The sequence below is a fragment of the Hypanus sabinus genome, chromosome 7 (genome assembly GCF_030144855.1).
Source record: "Hypanus sabinus isolate sHypSab1 chromosome 7, sHypSab1.hap1, whole genome shotgun sequence".
In the NCBI taxonomy this organism is placed as follows: Eukaryota; Metazoa; Chordata; class Chondrichthyes; order Myliobatiformes; family Dasyatidae; genus Hypanus; species Hypanus sabinus.
Window position 1 is genome coordinate 81,952,241 of NC_082712.1, and position 17,728 is coordinate 81,969,968.

At 41.9% G+C, this 17,728-nt stretch overlaps 1 protein-coding gene across 2 annotated transcripts in view; it reads left to right on the forward strand.

Moving 5' to 3' along the window:
• The first annotated feature begins 1,062 nt into the window (after positions 1-1,062).
• LOC132396903 (misshapen-like kinase 1) overlaps positions 1,063-17,728 on the forward strand; it is a 326,920-nt gene continuing 310,254 nt past the window's right edge. For both annotated transcript variants that reach the window (XM_059974976.1, XM_059974977.1), the window contains exon 1: positions 1,063-1,344. In XM_059974976.1, the coding sequence (XP_059830959.1) occupies positions 1,288-1,344 (57 nt within the window). In that variant the 5' untranslated portion in view covers positions 1,063-1,287. The remainder of the gene's footprint in view (positions 1,345-17,728) is intronic.

The following is a 17,728-nucleotide window of genomic DNA, read 5'->3' on the forward strand; positions in this document are numbered from 1 at the left end:
TATCCAAGACAGCACACAGGCAGCCACACCTTGGTTAACAGGTGAAGGCCTTAAGCCCAGAGCTGCAGTGTGGGCCAGACAAAATCGAAATGGGCAAGACCCTTGGGTACCAGGTCAGATTGGAAAACGGATGAGGAAAGTGCTCTATGAAGTTATCAAATCAACCAGCTGCGACCACGTGCTCCCAAAGACACAAGTTCACAGGGCAGATCATCAAACATCTCCTTCACCTCTTCTTGGAAGGGTTTGATTTACCCCGACCGAACCAACCATCATGCCAGCACAGCCACAAGCAACTTCGCAACAAGTGACAGCTCACATCTACTAAAGACTGAATGCCAGTTCCATTCCAAATCAGCCCATGGCTCATTTCCAAAGGAAGTGACCTGGATGAAAATGTAGGTGGGTGGGTTAAAAGTTTGCAGATCCTTGTTTCCGTCCAAACTGTCGACAGTGCTTTTTTTCCATAAATGTTGCCTGGCTTGCTGAGTTACTCCAGCATTTTGTGTGTGTTACACTGTTTAACTTCAGTTAACAACAATTAATTCACTTCAAAAGAACTCATTCCAAAGTCATTTCATTCGGTGAAGGATTTAAATCTGCGGTTAATGGGATTGATTGACCTATTCAGTGGAGTTCACCCAGAACACGGTGCGGCACTTCCCCTTATTCACCGACAGGGGTCCTCATCTGCGACCACGACTCCACCAATGGCAGGCCCAGCACCTGTAAACAAACGCATGCGCCGCCGCAATTTGCAGAAAGGACGAGCGGAGGGAAACAAGAGAGCGCGCGTGCGCGCGGGGGGAACGTGTTCGCACGCATCGGCGTCCAGGCTTTGCGACAGAGCGCACGCTCGGTTGGTGAGGGCGCGGAGGAGGTGGTGCGCACATGCGCAGTCGCAGCAGCGGTGGAGGCGGGGAGGGGCGGGGCCGGGGCCGGAGCCGGAGCCGGTGTGCGAGCGCGCACGTCGTGAACTCCGCCCGGGGTGGAGGTCGCGCGCACGCTGGTCGCGTTGCCCCTGGTTACTGAGGGGGAGGAGGCGGGGCAGAGTCAATCCAACCCATTCATGTCGGGCAGACGCCGGGTGATGGAGGCGGAGGAGAGAACGGAGTGGTGTCTTCGCCTCCCTGACGAATAGGTGTATCGCGTCCCCCACTTCCGCGGGTCGGTACATCGAGACGACAATTCCCGGTTTAAAGTTTTCAAATTAAATTTAAGCCTGTTATCACCGGGATCACCCCCCTCCACCTGAAGAGACGCTGAGATTTTTGCGGCTGAGAGAAGATGGCGAGCGAGCCGCCGGCCCGCAGCCTGGACGATATCGACCTCTCTGCCCTACGGGTGAGCTCTGTTCCCCCTCCCTTTGCATTGATGCCGTGTGTGTCTGTAAATGTCTCTGCTTAAATATATTTACTTACTGTAACCCAGCTTTCCCCTCAAGTGGCTGCGTGCGGGGGCCCAGCGCCATTCTCCTGGGGCGAGGCCTTTGCGGGTTGTCCTCTGTTTATTGGGGGGTTGTTTTCACTTCTGTATGCTTGCAGTTCACCCTCCTTTTTTGCTGGGGTGGGGGATCTCATTCACTGAGGCCCCTAATTGTGTTTTATGCAGTATGCCTTTTTTCTTTAATGTGGGTGCTTGCAAACGCTTAATTAATCCAGCTCCTTGTGTTTTTACCTTTAAGCAACTTTCTAATAAGCCTGCAGGTAACCAGGGGAACTTATTGCTCCCTGGGGCATAATGACAGTAAATAATTTGAATTTAGATAGTCCCTGTAGGAAAAAAGTAAGCTTAACCACGCGGAATCACTTAAATAGTTTAGATTGCATTTTGTTATTAACACGAAAAGGTCTGCAGATATTGGAAATCCAAAGCAACACACACAAAATACTGGAGGAACTCAGCAGGTCATGCAGCATCTATGGAAATGAATAAATAGTCAACAGTTCGGGCTGAGCTCCTCCTTGAGGATTAATTACAGTTTTGTTAGGGTTTTTTGTTTTTTTCCCCCATTGCTCTAGAGGCTATTTTTCAGTTTAAAAATAGTTTATTGTATTAATAGTTCTTAGTTTCCCTGAGAATGTTTACTGGTATTTTATATAATTTACACTCTGGAATGTTCTGAATCCAGTATTGGATCTCAGTATCAGGTTTATTATCAGAGATATATGTTGTGAAATTTGTTTTGTGGCAACAGTACAGTGCAAGACATCTGAATCAGATTTAATATTACTAGTATATGTAATGTAATTTGTTGTTTTGTAATATATAGCTAAATTACAGTAAGAATGACTGTAAGTTAAATAAGTACAAAAACCGGGGGGGGGGTAAAAAGTAGTGAGGAAGTGTTCATGGGTTCAATGTCCATTCAGAAATCGGATGATAGAGGGGAAGAAGCTGTTCCTCAAACATTGGGTGTGTGTCTTCAGGCTCCTGTGCCACCTCCCTGATAGTAGCATTGAGAAGAGGGCATGATATGGGTGATGGGAGTTCTTAATGATGGATGCCTCCTTTTCGAGGCATCACCTTTTGTAAGGTGTCCTTACTGCTGGAGAGGCAAGTGCCCATGATGGAGCTGACTGAGTTTACAACTTTTTGCAGCTTATTTCGATTCTGTGCAGTGGCCCCTCCATACCAGATGTTGATACAACCATCAGAATGCTCTCCACGGTACATCTGTAGAGATTTACATTAAAATTACTACAAGTTACAAAATATAAATAGTGCTAGAAAGGACTAGAGAGACAGTGTGCAAAGGAATCCGATGCAGAGGGATCAACTGGTTCATTCATTGGACTACTTATCCCATCTAACTGTTCATATTCCTTTGTTTTCCAAGAAAATTTCTGCCATTGTCCCTCTAGAATGTTCTGACCTGAATCTGTTATTTCAACTGAACATTTTCCCCATCTGACAGTGGGCCATTGTACTTCTTGCCTTTGGAGTTAATTTAAATAATGATTCTTTCTCTGGACTTGGTACATTCTTCATTTACAAATCTTTTGTCACTGCTATTTTTATTTGTTGCCCTCTTTTTTTAAAAAAGTTTTCATATCCTAAAGCAGAACACAAATTTTCTGCAGCTCAATTTGAACAGCCCCCTCCACCATCCTCTTTCTCCAGAAATAGCCTTTGTCTTAGTCTCAAATTGCAGCCATTGTACCAGTCGTCAGTGACTGTACCGGTCGACAATGTCATCTTTCACATCTTTGGCGTCGTTGAGCAAGCTGAATTTTGGCTAGACTTTAGATATAGCCTCTTGTGCTATATCTAAATTGTTAACTTGAGTCATTTCCTTTTCTATCTCATTGTTTTTTTTTATCTTTGTCCTGCCTCTTAGCACAGTTAATCAAGTTTGCCTAGCAGAATCAGATTTAATATCACTGGTCTAAGTTGTGTTCCCCGCTTCCTTTCCTGTTCACTCTCCTCTCTGATTCTTTCTTCTCCAGCCTTTGACCTTTTTTTTACCCATCTGGCTTCACCTATCACCTTCCAGCTTCCTCTTTCCCTTCCACCCCCACCTTTTATTCTGATATCTTTTCCCCCTTCTCTGTCCTGAAGAGGGGTATTGGCCTGAAACATTTTCATGGATGCTGTCTGGATTGCTGAGTTCCTCCAGCATTTTGTGTGTGTTGCTCTGGATTTTGGTGTTTACATTTGCCACCTTTTACTCCCATCATTACTCCTGCTTCTGTTTTCTTTTAAAACAATTCTAAACCTGACTTTGTTACCCCAATCCCTACCACAACCTTCTCCTAGCTGCCTTTCTCTTATTCTGTTTCATCTCAAATTCATTCAAAACCAAGCACATTGCAACCACTGAGTACATCAACATGGAGCACAGGAATGTAGTATTCATCATCAAGGAATCCCCACCATCCATGGCATGCTCTCTTACTGCTTCCATTGGGAAGGATGTACAGACACCTGAGGACCCATTCAGGAACAGTTATTACCCCCAACCATCAGACTCTTGAACCAAAGGGGATAACTTCACTCATCTCAATTGTGAAACTGTATCACAACCTGTGGACTCACTTTTAAGGACTTTACAGCTCAAGTTCTCAATACTGTATTTATTGTTTATTTATTTGTTTATTTTTCATTTTGTATTTGCACAGTTTAATGTCTTTTGCTGTTGTGTGCAATTTTTCCTTGATTCAGTTGTATTTTGTTCCATTTGCTGTGAATGCCCACAAGAAAATGAATCTCAGGATAATGTATGGTGACGTTTGTACTCTGATAATTTATGTTGGACTTTGGACGTTGATTTGACATTTCACTTTCTGTTCAGCCATTGCTCTTCGGCTCGCAGTCGTCATTACATGCCGAGTCATATGACATAGGTAATCACGGTCCTCGACCATGATTGTTCGAGGCAATTTTTTTTTTGCAGAAGTGGTTTGTCATTTCCTCCTTTTGGGCAATGTCTTTACAAGATGCATGACTCTAGTCATTGTCAATGCTCTTCAGAGATTGTCTGCCTGGGATGTAAACCAAGTGCTCATAGCACCATCCACCACCTGCTCCCATGGCTTCATGTGACCTTGATCTGGGGGTTGGGGGGGGCTAAGCAGATGCTACACTTTGCCCAAGGGTGATTTACAGGCTAGCGGACGGAAAGGGTGCTCTACACCTCCTTTGGTAGAGGTAAAACCTGTCCATCCTGACACGACAGTGACTCCATTTAGAACAAAAATCCCCTCCTTGAGTTCAGATTCCTTCTTGACCTCATCTCACTTTCTGCAGGTAACCTCACTTAATCTTCTAAGGTTTCTGTCACCCCTCCAGATCTAGTCTTACTGCTCCACTATCCCTGTGCCCTAGGCTATTTAAGCCTCTTTCTGTGATTACCTGGTGTAATGTTTTATCTGCCATAATATTCCTTCAGGCAATACAGATTCATATTTTGTCAGAGTTTGAGTATGTTGGTGCCGTGTAATTTCTTTCATGCCTTGTATGGTACAGGAATGATTCTTATCTAAAGTGTAAATATATTATTGAAAAAAACTTGTACGTTTTTATTTCCTGAACCTCAAATGTGTTGTAAATGGTACAATCTATTTGTGTCTGTGCAGACAGAAATTATCTTGTCTTGAGGACCTTTTATTAAAGTGTGAAAGCTTTTAAAATAGATTGAGGAAGCTGATAAAAATATCCTTAAGACAACAAATTTCTAGGTTTGGATATTTCTAGGTTGAATGTGCCGAGCATTCAAAATGGAAGTAGACTTGGAGTCTGCTCTGTTCAATAAGATGATAGCTATCTGATCCTGGTTTCACTTATTTCCTGTTCAAGGTATTTTCCCCCCCCTGCAAAATATTGAAATATAGCACATTTTAATTGCTTATGTTCCTTGCATTTAATCTTGCTGAACAATTTTAAAATGGCAGTAAATGGGTAAAATAGGCAGACTTGTACATCGAAAGGCAAATTTATACAGTGGATTCCGGTTAATTGGGACACATCGGGATCAGTACATTTTGGCCCAATTAAGCAGCTTCCCTAATTAGCTGAAGTTTCATGGAAATAATTAAAAAGTACAAAAAGAAAGACAACTAACCATTTAAATGAAATACAAAACTGATTAAAACACTAACGATACTACTACCCCAGGACTGAACGCACAGTTGACTTGTGCTTTTTTTCCTCATTTTCTTTTTTACTATTTTGCGTGATATGATCAGGGTGTTTTAGCGCTGAACTGACTCGAGCTGTGGCCATCGGCAGTACACTGAGGACTCACTTTTGCGAGTCTGCAGTTAATGTTATTTGTTTATATTTACAGTTACTTTTTCCCCACACTGGGTGTTTGATGATCTTGTGTGTGGTTTTTCTTCGAACTGCAAGTAGATGAATCTCTAAGTGCTGTATACATACATCAATAATAGAAACATAGAAATATATGTACTTTGAACAGTACTATAAAACTGAAGTTCCAATAGTTATTGATGGAGGAATTCATCCACACTATGTTGCCTTGTTCTTTTGATTGACTGTAAATGAACAAAATCAGTTCAGACACCCAGTGCAGATAATAGAACAGAGAAAACTTACAGCACAATACTGGCCCTTCGGCCCACAAAGCTGTGCTGAACATGTCCTTACCTGAGAAATTACCTAGGGTTACTTCTATTTTTCTGAGCTCCATGTACCTGTCCAGGAGTCTCTTAAAAGACCCTATCGTATTCACCTCCACCACCATCGCCAGTAGCCCATTCCACACACTCACCAATCTCTGCGTAGAAAAAACTTACCCTTATAGGTTCGATATTGTCATTTAAAGTAAAATTGGATAGGTATATGGACATGAAAGGAATGGAGGGTTATGGACTGAGTGCAGTTCGGTAGGACTAGGTGAGAGTAAGCGTTCGGCATGGACTAGAAGGGCCAAGATGGCCTGTATCCGTGCTGTAATGTTTATATCTCCTCTGTACCTACTTCCAAGCACCTTAAAACTATGCCCTCTCAGGCTAGCCATTTCAGCCCTGGGAAAAAGCCTCTGACTATCCACATGATCAATGCCTCTCATCATCTTGAACATCTATATCAGGTCACCTCTCATCCTCTGTCACTCCAAGGAAAAAAGGCCAAGTTCACTCAACCTATTCCCATAAGACATGCTCCCCAATCCAGGCAACATCCTTGTAAATCTCCTCTGCACCCTTTCTATAGTTTCCACATCCTTCCTGTAGTGAGGTGACCAAAGAGACATGTACATTAAGGTTATGAATTTTCTTTTACAGGGGATTTTTTAAAAATTTAATTTGAATCGAATTCTAGTTTATAAACAGAATTTGGATATTGGAAAAAATTTTGACCCAGACCTCGATAGAATATCCTGAATTATCTGAAGTTGATCTTTGAAGAATATTTTGCCATATACCTTCCACATTTCTGTGATGTTATCTTTTAAAATTTAGGATGAATTATTTCTGCTTTTAGAAATCAGATGTATCATATTTTTCCCAAGGCTGAAATGGCTAGCATGAGAGGACACGGTTTTAAGGTGCTTGGAAGTAGGAGGAGATGTCAGGGGCAAGTTTTTTATGCAGAGAGTGGTGAGTGCATGGAATGGGCGATGGTGGTAGAGGCGGATTCGATAGGGTCTTCTAAGAGATTCCTGGACAGGTACATGGAGCTTAGAAAAATAGAGCACTATGGGTAACCCTAGGTAATTTCTAAGGTACGGACATGTGTGGCACAGCTTTGTGGGCCGAAGGGCCTGTATTGTCCTGTAGGTTTTCTATGTTTCTATGATTGCTGCATATATGGAATGTTTTGCAGGGATCTCTGATTTTAGTGGCTTATCTAGAGCCTGCGCAGTATTGTGCACTCAGTGTTGAGGGAAACAGTATACTGAGGGTACTGGATGCATTAACCATATGTGTGTTGGGGTTTTTTTGGACTATTTGCTTTTGTTTATTGAATTGCAAGCTAATGTGGCATAATATAGTGATGTCACATAAAGACAATGCAGAATGACAGTATTTTTCTTAAAAACCTTAATCTAATTTTCTATCGCCTTCCTGAATGGGAAAGCACAGCAATGCTTCCAATTCCTGAGAAGACTGAGGCAGGCAAGGCTCCCCCTGCCTTGCCTTGGCTGAGTTTTGCAGGAGCACCATTGAGAGTGTCCTGACAAGCTGCATCTCCATCTGGTATGGGAGCAGTTGAGCATCGGACCAGAAATCCCTACAAAGGACTATGAGAATGGCCGAGAGGACCATGGGGGTCTCCATAACATCCACGGGGACATTTATCAGGAGCGCTGCATACACTGAGCCCTTGGTATTATCAAGGATCCCACCCATTCATCTACCATCCTCTTTCTACCATCAGGCAGGAGACTGATGCATAAAGATAAGAACGGTCAGGATGGGAAACAGTTTCTTCCTGCAGGCCGTTAGGCTTCTGAACTCCCTGCTGCATCGCATTCAAAGTGTCACAGGTTAATCTATTCTATACCTTACAATATTTAATTTATGCATTTTATTTTGTTTATGCATAAATCATTTGCAGATTTTATTCTTTCTTTCGTAAGTTATTGTGTGTTGTGTGTACTACAGAACTTTACACCTTAGTCTGAGAAATGTGGTCTCATTTGACAGTATACATGTATATAATTAAATGACAATGAACTTGTCTTGACTTGACATTTTAAATCCATAGTGGGGTTTAATTGGGCAGAGTGTATTCCTGCTTCCCTTCCAGGTTATTAGATGCTATTGCATTGAGACCTTATCAAGTATTGGAGCACCTTATTGTGATCTTCATGGTTGTGTGGTTTGTTCACTGCATGTTTGTTGCACTTCAGGTTCACTTATGGAGTATTGCCTACAGTTTTGGGAGCTCCACTATAGGAAGGATGCTGAGGCTTTGGAGAAGATGCAGAAGAGGTTTACCAGGACGCTCCCTGGTTTAGAGGGTGTGTGCTATCATGAATGGCTGATTACACTTGAGTTGTTTTCTGAACGAAGATCTGATAGAGATTTTATAAAATTATGAGAGGCATAGATAATGGACAGAGTATCTGTTTCCCAGGGGCATGCATTGAAGGTGAGTGGGTAGGTTCAAAAAGGACATGAAGATTAAGGTTTTTTTTTTTGCTTAGAATCGTAGATGCCTAGAATAGTGCTAAAGGCAAACACGTTAAAGGCTTTTAAGAGACATTTGAATAAGTACGTGCATGTAAGGTAGATGGAGGACATGGACATGGTTTAGCCAGGATGGATTAGGTTTTGGGTGTTCTGATTTGCTTTTTAGCTGGTTCAGCACAAATTTGTGGGCCGAATGGCCTGTTCCTGTGCTGTACTCTTCTAGTTTCCACTGGTGACTTGAGCAATTTTATACCACCTTTAAAGAGCTAGATTTTGACCTTCCATCAGTTATCAGATATTAAAATGAAAAGTTTTAAAAATTAAAATGAGAAGTATTTCTGCATGAAAAGTTCTTGCTGACTTGATCTTCCTGCATTCACCAGCTGCCACTTCTGCAGTCCGTATAAGATGAATGATTTTGTATTTTAAAGTAGAACAAACAAAACTTCAAAATTCTGAAAAAGGCACTTAGATGTATGACTAGGTAGGATAAATGTGGGAGCAAATCGCCAACCTGCAGCAAAATACAATGAATGCCAGGCAATAGAAACTCCACAATGTTCATCATTCGCCAGTGGATCTCGACCATTTGTCATGCCCTGGACCTCTTATATTATCCAAGGGTGTCTGTAGACATCAGGTTGGGAATTCCTGCTCTATGCCTAACAACCTGAAGGGTTGTTCCTCGAATGCCTATGTACTGGGTGTGATACTTTTCTTAGTTGTTCCAGAAATCTCTTCCAGCAGTCCTACAATTCCTGGCTCTGACTTTACAGGGCAGATCGCAATACAATGGGGTTACTACAGAGAGCAAACTGAGACAGCATTCCATTGGGTCTACTGAGTGGGCATGAGGACCTCCCATGAGAAGTTTGTATGAATATTGTCTACATGTAAGTTAGCATGGTATTTGTAATTTACCATGAGGTTTTACTTTTGGGACCCCAGTCTGCCATGTAGGATTTTGACAATATGTTGTAAGAATGCTGTTTCATCACTTTGAGGTATTATAAATCGAAGATTCCACCTTTTAGGATGTAATGTTAAAATTGTACAATGCATTGGTAAGGCTGAATTTGGAGTATTGTGTACAGTTCTGGTCACCGAATTATAGGAAAGATGTCAACAAAATCGAGACTGAGAAGATTTACTAGAATGTTACCTGGGTTTCAGCACCTAAGTTACAGGGAAGGATTGAACAAGTTAGGTCTTTATTCTTTGGAGCATAGAAGGTTGAGGGGGGACTTGATAGAGGTATTTAAAATTGAGGGGGCTAGATAGAGTTGATATGGATAGGCTTTTTCCATTGAGAGTAGGGGAGATTCAAACAAGAGAACATGAGTTGAGAGTTAGGGGGCAAAAGTTTAAGGGTAACATGAGGGGGAATTTCTTTACTCAGAGAGTGGTAGCTGTGTGGAATGAGCTTCCAGTAGAAGTGGTAGAGGCAGGTTCTGTATTGTCATTTAAAAAAAATTGGATAGGTATATGGACAGGAAAGGAATGGAGGATTATGGGCTGAGTGCGGGCCAGTGGGACTAGGTGAGACTAAGCGTTCGGCACGGACTAGAAGGGCCGAGATGGCCTGTTTCCATGCTGTAATTGTTATATGGTTATATAGTTAATATCATTTTTTTAAAGATGGTCATTGAAGCATTTTCTCTGCCCTTTTGTCAATTGCTTACTGTAAAGGAAATTTGGAACTTGGCGTTGGTTTTTTTCAAACAGTGTGTTCCACCTACTAAAGATGGTACATTGTTGGAGCCTTGGTGAGCTGGCTGTTGGTGTGAGAGAGGATGCCTCCATTAATTCATACTCTGCCAATCATTTTGGAGGATGTTTCCAGACAATGGTATTTGCCCATTGCTGCCCATTATGCCACTGGCATTCAGGTAGCAATAAAAGTCCTCCATCTGGCAGTGTTCATGGCTTCCTTCATGTCAGTAGCTTCCTCTCAGTTTTCACCACTGTCAGTTGTGCAAATCCTGAGTAGAGACTCAGGAATACCATCACACTCAGAAGTAAAAGAATTCTTCATTGTTGTTTCCGTAATAGTTTTGTTTTACCAGTCAGGGTTGTTAGCTCTGAGCAGAACTCCTAAACTTGGACGACTCTTAGTCTGGCCTCTACTCTTTGACCTGTTTGGCAAAAAAAAGCCCTGACTTCAGCCAACATAGTTCCCCAGGTCATTGAGGCACACAAGGAACAAAATTCTGTGACATGGTTGTGGTCCTGTTGGAGGAGTGAGATTTCTGCAGCAACAATATTTGAGGTGTTTGGACAGACATATGACCAGTCAGGGAATAGGTAGGTATAGACCATGTGCAATTTAGATTGGTATTATGGTCTGTAGAGACATTAAGGTCCCTTTTCTGTGCTTTACTTTATCTATGGCTATGAAGCAGGTATCATGGTTTGGTAGACAAATTTGATGCCCCTTTTGCTGTCATGTCAGAAATTGAGTTTATTGCCATGTGGAGGAGTACATGAATGACTTTGTACAATCAAAAACTTAGAGCAGCACCACAGGCATGTAGCACCATGGGGTGGCACAGTAGTGTAGTGGCTAGCACAACACTTTACAGCACAGGCGACCCAGGTTCAATTCCCATTGCAACCTGTAAGGTGCTTGAATGTTCTCCTTGTGACCGCGTGAGTTTCCTCCGGGTGCTCTGATTTCTCCAGTAATCCAAAGACGTAACAGTTGGTAGTCATTGTAAATTGTGCCATGATTATGCTAGGGTTAAATTGGGGGTTGTTGGGTGACACAGCTTGATGGCTGAAGGGCCTACATCATGCTGAAAATCAATTGAAGGGCATAGAGTAGTGTTGGGTAGTCTAAAACCTAAGGAGTTGGGTTGAAGGTGAAAGGGAGGAAGCTTAAAAATTCAAAGTACATTTATTGTCAACATTTGTATGTAATATGCACCCCTGAGATTAGTCTTCCCACAGATAGCCACAAAACCAGAGTCATGGAGCTCATTCAAAGAAAACATCACAGCACCCAACATGCAAAAAGTTCTGTTCAATTCAGTGCTATTGTCCATTGACTGCAGGCCGCAGAGCCAGTCCATCCCAATCAAAATCACAAAATAGTAATTAAAAAAGGAGTAACTAGAAACTCTAACATGAACGCTAGAGTCCAATTCTAAAGCTGCATTGATTAAATCTTACCCAAGATCCAAGGCTCTGGCAGTATTGAGGGAGAGCCATGTGCAGGCACTTTCCTCCAGTGGTAATGAGAGGGGATCTGAGTAATAGTATCTGGAATGACTTGCCGTAGGAGGTGGTTAAGGGAGGAATTCTTTAGAGGCATCATGATAGTTAATTGAATAAACAAGGATATGGAATTAATGCAGACAACTGGGATTAGATATTTTTGGGCCAATTGTGTGATCTGGTGCTTTGTTGTCTCCGAGACAAATCTGGGAGGCAAGCAGCCTCTAGGCTAAGAAGCTTAGAGATGTGCATGATCCCATGATCTACACCATTTCTCACCAATCTTGCCAATTAAAGTGTCAAGGAAGTTTGAAGCATCGAGGCAAGTGTAGAAGGTGAGTAAGTGTTCATCACTATCTACCAGCCTCTTGCTGCTGCCAGAGGAAAGTGCCTGTATGTGACGCTCTCTCTCCCTTGATTCTGTCGGAGGATGGTATTGAAGTTCTGGGTCTGTGGTTTGTGGATTGGTCTGTCATTCAATTACTCTTCTGATTTTCTGTTTTTATATTTTGTTTTCATTCATTCTTTCTTGCTGCTGTTTGCACAATTTGTTTTTACACGTGGGTTAATGTTCTTATTGCTGTTGTGCAATTTGCTTTTTATGCACAAAGTGGGGGGGTGATGTTTTTTGTTTAGTGGCTGTCTGAGGATGATGAATGTGAGTTGTATACTGCATACATACTTTGATAATCTTTGGGCCTTAATGGTTGGAACAGACAGAATTGGCGGCTGAAGGATCTGTTTCTATGTTGTATGACTGATTCTTTCCCTTGATAACTTTAGACACTTAAGTGTTTCCCATGAAGCCCATCTCTATCTCTGAATTCAGGTTCAATCTCAGAACAGTCTTAAAAAAACATGAATGGTAGGTTATATGGCACTGTCAACTGCTTTGATTACACAGCAGAGTGTTCCAGGGCAGCTTCACTATGAATGGAACATCGTACTTTTAATATGACTCAAGGGTATCTCTGGAACTTTTGACTTAAAGGATCAAAGGATGTGCTGGAGGTTTGTATTTTCCTATGTATTATGGAATCTCCCTTTTTTTTGGCTTTAAGCTCAAGGCTCGAACAATGACCTGTTTTAACAGACAGACAGACATACTTTATTGATCCCGAGGGAAATTGGGTTTTGTTACAGCCGCACCAACCAAGAATAGTGAAGAAATATAGCAGTAATGTTTTATCATATGCTGAGTGACAAGAAGGGAATAGAATGCTTTAAAGTAGAGATTACATTGAAAAAGTGAGCTACTTAACACTGGCAATGAGTGCATCACTGACCTATGTACAAGAAAAAGTTCAAAGTTTTATTTATGTTCAGAGTTTGTAGGTACTGTACAGCTCTGAGATTTGTCTTCTCTAGATAGCCATGAAACTCAGCAAACCGTGGAAGTCAGTTCAAAGCGAAACAACCCAAAAAAGAATGGCATCACGATAATCAATACCAAACCCCCTCCCCCTGCACAAACACAAGAATATTGACCCTCAAAACCCCCTGCACAAAATGCAACAAGAACATTGACTCCTCCCCCTGCACATAAAATGCGAAAGAATGGGGGAATACGGAATGTGAAACCATAAGACTGGGGGAAAAAAAGCCCAAATCCATCAACAGAGAACCTTGGTAGTATCCTCTGACATTATCAAAAGGGAGAGAGACACCGCTTGAACAGTGAGGCTTTACACATTAGGCCACACTGGCTCCTTCTCTGGGATCCCATCAGAAATCAAAAGACAGGTATTTGGTGCTGAACCCTTGCTTGCCTTTTGCATTCACCTCCCATAGTGGTCCAAGGATTAGAAGCGAAATATTCCTGCTACCAAATGCACATTAAGGTGCTCCAAAATCTCAGTAAGCTATCTGTGAAAGGAGAAAGTGTTTCAAATATGATCCTTCAGTTTTCCAACATTAAGTAAATTGTTTTCATTTTTAGTTTGGGCCAAATAGGTTTTTATTAATAAAAACAATGGCATTGAAGTCTATTGAAAAGAAGGAAGAGAAAATTGTAGTGGCAATTGTAGTGTAGTGCTGATTGATTATTTTCACTGTCTGTACTCGCCTAGCATTAAACAAACACCTGGATTTTGCTGAGAGGAGCTTGCCATTCTGATTCCCTTTTGCCTCCCAACTGGTTCACATCTTCAGTGTCCAAGTCGCAGGTTGAAATTGTCCTATTCTCGGTCAGCGAGACGCAGCAACATCAGGGCCTTGGATGATGTAAGCAGCCAATGTGGGTGAAGCAGGTGAAGTCCCACACGAAAACTGTTGAAGCATTCTTTGACAGATAGTGAAGTCATATCTCGGCTTTGCCATCCATCAATGCTTTTCAATACTTTTGATCATTTGTGGCCTGATCTAAGATCTGGTCTAATCTGGAGAATACACCCTATCCTCATTATATGCGGGGGATACGTTCTTCACAGTCGATGCATAATGTGAATAATTATTTAAATAGAGAAAATAGGGATGCATTCTGGAGGGCTTCCTAAATATGTTTTTTCTGTAATACACATTTTCATACCAATACGACACAAAAGCAGTACCACAAGGCAACATTCGTATTATATTTCATCAAGTTAAGGTAATATTCAATGAAATAAATCATAGAAAGTTAAGAAACTCAAACAGTACTCAAACCCTCAAGAGCATGGTAAACTAAGGCTATGTCCACACTAGACCGGATAATTTTTGAAAATGCCGGTTTTGCGTAAAAACAATAGGCACCCACACTAGGTGTTTTTAAAAATATCTCTATCCACATTAAAATGGATATTTGGGCAAATCTCCTCTTCCTGGGCATGTGCAGGACAACCGAAGAGTAAGCGGTTTACTATTTCCGTTTCTACTGCGGCGTTGTTCTATTGCGTTTGTGAAAACAATGACATTTCGCGCTGCTGCCACCATCTGTTCCAGCACATCATGACTGCATTTTTAGATTTCTCCGGTTACCTGATCCACACTGCTCTGCCCAAGCGGCGTTTTCAAAATTACACACTCTGGAGAGAGTTTCTAAAAATCTCTGTTTTCAGGGGACAAAAACGTCGTTTTGGTGTGGACGGAAGGTAAAAACAAAGAGAAAAAGCTTCGGTTACGGATTTATCCGGTGTAGTGTTGATGTAGCCTAAGAGAGGCTTCATCTTACAGTCTCCTTCAGCATTGGAACACATAAAGCAGTCAGTCTATCCTTTGCTGCCTTGAAACCTGACGCAGTTTTTTCATCTGTACTTATGTAAGTATGTTTCGGCATATGCTTCCAAAAAAGCCCGGTCTTGTCTGCATTAAACCTCTGCTTTGGTGTGATGCCTAACTCAGCTATCATAGCCTGCAACTGCACAGGGTAGCGTTCAGTAGCTTCGTGGTCAGCACTAGCTTGCTCACCACACACAGCTAAGTTGTGAAGCCTCTGATGATTAACAATCTTAGAAAACCATCCCGTACTTGCATTAAAGCTAACAATATCTCTTGACATTTCCTCTCTAGCCTCTGAACAAAGGCGACCATAAATTTCCAAAGCTTTCATATGAAGATGATCGGAACTAAGTGTTTTTTTTCTTTGTTTCATGCTCAATGTACAAACTCAACATTTTCTCCATTTTTGTCATAATCAGGTTACGCACTTTGGTAACAATCTTTGAAGACACTGTTAACCATATAACAATCACAGCACAGAAACAGGCCATCTCGGCCCTCCTAGTCCGTGCCGAACTCTTAATCTCACCTAGTCCCACCTACCCGCACTCAGCCCATAACCCTCCACTCCTTTCCTGTCCATATACCTATCCAATTTTACCTTAAGTGACACAACTGAACTGGCCTCTACTACTTCTACAGGAAGCTCATTCCACACAGCTTTCACTCTCGGAGTAAAGAAATACCCCCTCGTGTTTCCCTTAAACTTCTGCCCCCTAACTCTCAAATCATGTCCTCTCGTTTGAATCTCCCCTACTCTCAATGGAAACAGCCTATTCACGTCAACTCTATCAATCCCTCTCAAAATTTTAAATACCGCGATCAAATCCCCCCTCAACCTTCTACGCTCCAATGAATAGAGAACTAACTTGTTCAACCTTTCTCTGTAACTTAAGTGCTGAAACCCAGGTAACATCCTAGTAAATCGTCTCTGCACTCTCTCTAATTTATTGATATCTTTCCTATAATTCGGTGACCAGAACTGCACACAATATTCTAAATTTGGCCTTACCAATGCCTTGTTCAATTTTAACATTACATTCCAACTTCTGTACTCAATGCTTTGATTTATAAAGGCCAGTGTTCCAAAAGCCTTCTTCACCACCCTATCTACATAAGACTCCACCTTCAGGGAACTATGCACTGTTATTCCTAGATCTCTCTGTTCCTCTGCATTCCTCAATGCCCTACCATTTACCCTGTATGTTCTATTTGGATTATTCCTGCCAAAATGTAGAACCTCACACTTCTCAGCATTAAACTCCATCTGCCAACGTTCAGCCCATTCTTCTAACCAGCATAAATCTCCCTGCAAGCTGTGAAAACCCACCTCATTATCCACAACACCTCCTACCTTAGTATCATCAGCATTCTTACTAATCCAATTTACCACCCCATCATCCAGATCATTTATGTATATTACAAACAACATTGGGGCCCAAAACAGATCCCTGAGGCACCCCGCTAGTCACTGGCCTCCATCCCGATAAACAATTATCCACCACTACTCTCTGGCATCTCCCATCTGGCCACTGTTGAATCCATTTTATTACTCCAGCATTAATACCTAACGACTGAACCTTCTTAACTAACCTTCCATGTGGAACTTTGTCAAAGGCTTTGCTGAAGTCCACATAGACTACATCCACTGCCTTATCCTCGTCAACATTCCTCGTAACTTCTTCAAAAAATTCAATAAGGTTTGTCAAACATGACCTTCCACGCACAAATCCATGCTGGCTACTCCTAATCAGATCCTGTCTATCCAGATAATTATTAATACTATCTCTAAGAATACTTTCCATTAATTTACCCACCACTGATGTCAAACTGACAGGACTATAATTGCTAGGCTTACTTCTAGAACCCTTTTTAAACAATGGAACCACATGAGCAATACGCCAATCCTCCGGCACAATCCCCGTTTCTAATGACATCTTAAAGATCTCTGTCAGAGCTCCTGCTATTTCTACACAAACTTCCCTCAAGGTCCTGGGGAATATCCTGTCAGGACGCGGAGATTTATCCACTTTTAAATTTCTTAAAAGCGCCAGTACTTCCACCTCTTTAATTGTCATAGGTTCCATAACTTCCTTACTTGTTTCCCACACCTTACACAATTCAATATCCTTTTCCTTAGTGAATACCGAAGAGAAGAAATCGTTCAAAATCTCTCCCATCTCCCTCGGCTCCACACATAGCTGACCACTCTGATTCTCTAAGGGGCCAATTTTATCCCTCACTATCCTCTTGCTTTTAATATAACTGTAGAAACCATGTGGTGAATCAATTACTGCACTTGTTATTTTCTCAGCATTTTTCTTTGTTTCTGATTGTGGACTCACTCAGGCCAAAGTAGCGTCCCAGAGCTGTGTTACCTTCACCTGATGCCGCTTTGTTTATAATTGCCAACTTTTTTCAAGTGTTAAAGCGGTTCTCTGCTGCTTGGCTGATGGCCCAGGACTTGACATCGGACGCTTAGGAGGCATACTTAAATATTTCAAGCACAAAATCACTGCACCGTAGGTAAAACAAAAGTTTAAGAGTGCAAGATCGCACATCCACACGTTGCCAAAACCAATGCACGACTGGCAGGAGTGAGAGGGACTGTGAGGTGTGCGCACGTGACTTGTATTGGCGGGAAAGCAGTATTCCTCGCATAACTGAGTTTGGATGCATATAAGGAGAAGTTGGTAGAAATAGGTTCCTCGCATAAC